The 5139-nt window shown below is 33.0% G+C and overlaps 1 protein-coding gene across 2 annotated transcripts; it reads left to right on the forward strand.

Annotated features, from left to right (window-relative positions):
- Positions 1-1135: 1135 nt before the first annotated feature.
- On the forward strand, positions 1136-4786 carry LOC120070340 (auxin-responsive protein IAA26-like). 2 transcript variants are annotated; one of them, XM_090317900.1, is made up of 6 exons: positions 1136-1269; positions 1845-2343; positions 2987-3267; positions 3717-3864; positions 4266-4330; positions 4417-4786. In XM_090317900.1, the coding sequence occupies exons 2-6, from the start codon at positions 1949-1951 to the stop codon at positions 4464-4466; spliced, it is 939 nt and encodes a 312-aa protein (XP_090174026.1). In that variant the 5' UTR covers positions 1136-1269; positions 1845-1948; the 3' UTR covers positions 4467-4786. The 2 variants fall into 2 exon arrangements, with proteins under 2 accessions (XP_090174026.1, XP_038878199.1); XM_039022271.2 differs by having other exon boundaries at positions 1260-1756.
- Positions 4787-5139: the final 353 nt, after the last annotated feature.

Genomic DNA, 5139 nt, shown 5'->3' on the forward strand with positions numbered 1-5139 from the left:
AAAAAAAAAAAAAAAAAAAAAAATTTAAAAAGTTGATTTTGATTTTGAAATTTGACTAAGAATTCAACAATTGTACTGCAAATAATTGTAAGGAATTGGGCGGAAATAAACTTGATTTTTAATAACTAAAAACAAAAACGAGATGGTTAACAAAATGGGCCTTGGTTTTTGTTTTTATTTTTATTTTTTAAAATTAAACCTATAAATACCCATTCATCTCTAAATTTCTTGCTTTATCCTCTATTTTTTTTTTACCAATATCTTCAAAAATCCAGCAGAGATTTGAAAACAAAAAATATAGTTTTTAAAAATACGTTTTTATTTTTGGAGTTGGATAAGAACTTAACTCCTTAAATTAAAAAAGATGCAAACCACCCGAAGAAACTATAAAAAAATAGGCTTACTTTTTAAAAACTAAAAATAAAAGTCAAATGATTACCAAACAAGGCTTAATGGTTTAATTTTGATTTCTATATACAAAATTTGTAAAATAAACACAAATATTTAACTTTCAACATGAGTTATTCTACATATAAAAAAGAGTTATTTTTAAATATAAAAAAAAATCAAAATATTTACAAAATATAGTAAAATTTTAGAACTATCCCTGATAGACGTTGTTCTATCAGTGTCTATCAGAGATATTGATAGATACCGATAGAACAACGTCTATCATTTATAGCTCTAAAATTTTGTTATATCTTGTAAATATTTTTAACAGTTTTACTATTTGAAATAATTATTCTATAAAAAAATATTTTAAATAGAAATGCAACCAAACAGAAATTACAAAGCCTTCAAAGAAAAATCAGCCAAACAACACAATCAAATAGGAAAATTATCTCGTCAACAAATGAGAATTCGACTCACTTGCAGTCGAACGAGCTAATCTACCTGCCACCTTGTTTTAAAAACGTTGAATATGATGAAACTAAATCTCAAGTTATATTCCTACAAACAAAATTTTACCTGCTATATTTAAATCCTAGATATTTAATATTCACCCTCCATAATACAATATTGCCAAACCCCATAAGAGTTGAAAAAAAAAAATAGTAGTTTAATTTTCCATATTCAAACATGTTAAAGAAGAATGAACGTCAAAGAGAATTAAAAGAAAATAATATAATAAATTAAGGAGTTAAAAGAAAAATAATGTTTCTTCCCCACAAATGCAGGCATGTTGGATGTTTGGGTTGGTGTGCAAGTTAGGCTAATCTGTTCTTGCTTACACTGCCATTTCACAGACACACACAGATAGAGAAAAAGGTAGAAACTTTTTATACAGAGTATCTTTTTAGCACGCTTTGCTTCCTCACCTGATTAACCCACCATTTCCTTTTTCTTTTTTTTTTCTTTCTCTTCTTTGGTTGCGTGAATAATGCTCTAAATACTCTTCCTTCTTTTGGGTTATTTTGCTCTCTAAACAGAATCTCTTCTTTCAATTTCTCATTATCTCCTTCTTCTTTTAGTTTTAAGCTTTTAACCATTTTCTGCACTAAAAAAAAAAAAAAAAAAAACTTCAACCCATCAATTCCATCTCTTCTTATAACATTTATTCTCTCTTCTTCTTGTTTTCCCTTTTTATATTTATCCCCTTTCCCTTCTTTCTCATTATATATCTTCCTTTCCCCCTCTTCTTCTCTGTGGTTTATGCTTTTCAAACCCTTTTTGTTTGTTTCCCTTCTGATCATTTTTGTAAAACTTTGCGATTTGGGTTGCGTTTCTTTTGATCTCTTGCTCAAGGTTTCTTAAGGTATTTTGGCTTCTGTGTTTTTTGATTCTTTCATATTACTGGCTTTGTCTCTTGCTGACTTATTTGTTCTCTCCTTTCTCCAATACAGTTTTCTTGCCTAATTTCTCGAGAAATTTTACTCAGGAAGGTAACCGAATCATTTTTCTTCATTTTTCTTCATTTTTCTCATCTGGGTTTTCTCTAAATCTTTCAATGGAGATGAATGGGTGTTCTGAGAAAGATGAGGATTACCCTCAGCTTCTGGATTTGATCCCCAAAGACCGGCAATGGCTTGCTGCCGGAGATGTCGCCGGAAAAACCCAGACCTCCGACGACAAGAAACTTGAACTGAGGCTTGGTCTACCCGGAGAAGCTGACTGGTCCGGCAAAGGAAGGGATGACTCTGTTCGCTCTTTTGGGTATTTTCCCGTTTCTCGAAAATTTTCTCCCTCTGAGAGTCCATGGCCGCCGTCCCCAAATTTCCTTGGAAAGCTTCAACCCACCAAACTTTCAGCCTTTTGCACTGAAATGGGAGATCTACAAAATGCAGAAGCTAAATCATTTCCTTCCTCTGCTAACACAGCTGTGTGTAATAGTTCTCAGAAAAGGTAGCCCTTCTCTTTCTTTTGGTAGAACAGTGCTAACATATTAGTATTATTTTCATGGCTTTTGAAATTTGAAGCATGTGTAAAAGGACAAAGGTCTTATCACAGGCTTGTGTTGTTGTGGTCCTGTTCCTTGCATTTTTCTTTTCTTTTTATTTTGTAATTGAAAACGGGTCTAAATTTTATCTTTACTTTGGCTGTTTGTTTTTTGGCATTAGTCTTATCCAAAGCTTCCCCTCAGGGTTCAATTTTTTTTAGCTAACTTCTGTTTCAATTTCTGAATTTAGTTAAGTGAATAAAATTGGCTTCTGAGGATAAAGTTCCTGGTTTATTTTGATCCAAGTGAAAATGGACATGTTGATGAACAAGACGACCCACCTAATTGTACTTTGTCTTTTTGTAAAATGGAGCAATTTTCAGAAGTTATTTGCAACTTTTACTTTCGATTAGCAGTGGTTGTTGTTTTCTTTCTTATAACTTTGTTGAGTTTTTCTATTAATGTCTTCTTTTTCTGTTGTCGCCATATTTGCCATTTCTGTGCCTTTTATTTTTGTCAATATCAACTTTATTTTGAATTCTCTGTTTACAAAGAATTAGGTAGTGAAATATGCTAATAATTGTTCATCTTTATGAAATAAATTCTTAGGACTGCACCTGCCCCAGTTGTGGGATGGCCACCAATTCGTTCGTCGAGAAGAAATCTTGCAAGCAGCAGTTTCTCGAAGCCTGCATCGGAGTCCTCGGATGCAACCCCAAGCAAACTCCCGGCACCTGGGGAAAAAGCGGTTGAAGTTGGCGGAAAGGGTCTGTTTGTGAAGATCAATATGGATGGAGTTCCCATTGGTAGAAAAATAGATCTCAATGCTTATGACAGCTATGAAAAACTTTCCTCTGCTGTTGATGAACTCTTCAGAGGCTTACTTGCAGGTTATTCTTCTTTTCATAGCAGTTATGTTTCTTTATATTAGTTCTAAGATAATAAAACCATATTTGGACACCAACAGTTCTTCAACTACATCCACTTTTTTATATAATTCCAAATTGGTTTAAGCAATTGTGTTTGTGTTATTTATGTGTGACTCAAATTCCCTAATTGGTTTCCCTAATTTGTTGAGACAAAAGGGCTTCTTTTCAACATCAATTACTGTTAAACTCTTTCAAACAAATCGACATTGAAGACTCTTAAAGTTTCTTTGTGTACAACTTTTTGAAATTCTAGTTTATCTTTAGCCAGAACCATACAGAGATTCTCATGTACAATTAGTTGAAGTATAATGGTTATTGAAGTCCATATTCGACTTTTCAAACATGTTTGACTTTTTGTTTTTCCTTGTTGATGAGGATGACTAAATTTGCCTGTTTGTTCCTGTCTACAGCTCAAAGAGATTCCTCAGCTGGTAGCGTTTTGAACAAGCAAGAAGAAGAGAAACCGATCACGGGTTTGCTGGATGGAAGCGGGGAATATACTCTTGTTTACGAGGATAATGAAGGAGACAGAGTTCTTGTTGGCGATGTCCCTTGGCAGTAAGCATATTTCATCTCTCTTTATTTAATAGGACATGAAAATTATAGTAAAGAAATGGTGAGAGAATAAACACAAATAAACAGAAAATAAAAAGGAAATTGTTATCAAACGAGGTCTTAAGTTATTACTTTCAACATCTTGAAAGCTTTCTTTTCATTTGTTTTGTTATAGTTCTTGCACATCATTTTAATATCTCATCAGCTCCCATGAAAGCTGACATATGTCCGGCATGGTCTTTTGTATATATAATATCTCAAACATGGATTCCATTGAAGCATGCTTTAGAATTATTGTTTAAGACAAAAACATTATGAAGCAAAAATTTGGGAAACTTGTTACATGTTTATTTCAGCAGAGATAACAGTAGAGTATTTCTAATTTTCTCTCCCTTTTCTTTCAGAATGTTCGTTTCGACTGTGAAGAGGCTGCGTGTGCTCAAGAGCTCTGAATTACCCTCCTTGAGTCGTGAGTTCAAACACAATTAATATTCTTCTTTTTCTTCATTTGATGCATTGATTTCATTAAAACAAAGATGTTTTGTTTGATTACAGTCTGCTGCCCGAAGCCACAGAAGATGGCGCTCAACTCTTCGTCTAAGTGAAGGAAGAGAATTTTTAAGCTGAAGCTTGAGAGAAGACATTTGAATGTTAATGTTACCTTCTATAATTTGGCATCTTATATTATGAGGTTGATGAAATAGAAGAGAGAATTATCATTAGTAGTAGCATGCTTTAATGGGTTATGCTTTTGATTTTGTAATTTCTGTAAGTTGTGAAATCAATCTGCCATCTTCCTTTTGTAGAAAGCCTGAGTTAACCAAGTTATTGCATTGTAACACCAAACAAGTGAGTGATTTGGAGTTTTAATACAAATTCCAGTTTGATTGGAGAATCCATCATTCTCCAATACACTTTCTAAGTAGGAATTGGTTATCAACACAAGAAGGAAAATACCTTTTTGGTTTTGGATCTTTTGGTTGTAGTTTTGGAGGAGTTGCAAGTAGATCTTTGAGTTTAATAAACAAAGGCAATGACGTTAGAACTGTTCGAGACTCGACCTCTATCTGTCATAAGCAATCTCAACCTCCTTTCCTAATCTTCAGTACATTGCAACTTAAAACAAAATTCTGATCTGCAAGAACTTAAAAATGTAAACCAGATAACTATAAATAAAAGTTCAGGTGTTATTTAATAATGATTCTATTCCATTTTGCAGGGGAGTTAGAAGTGAGCTTTACACTTAAAGTCTTGAAAAGACGAACTCGTACGGTGATT

Source organism: Benincasa hispida, chromosome 1 (assembly GCF_027475165.1).
Source record: "Benincasa hispida cultivar pf3 chromosome 1, pf3_genome.v1.1, whole genome shotgun sequence".
Taxonomy (NCBI): domain Eukaryota; kingdom Viridiplantae; phylum Streptophyta; class Magnoliopsida; order Cucurbitales; family Cucurbitaceae; genus Benincasa; species Benincasa hispida.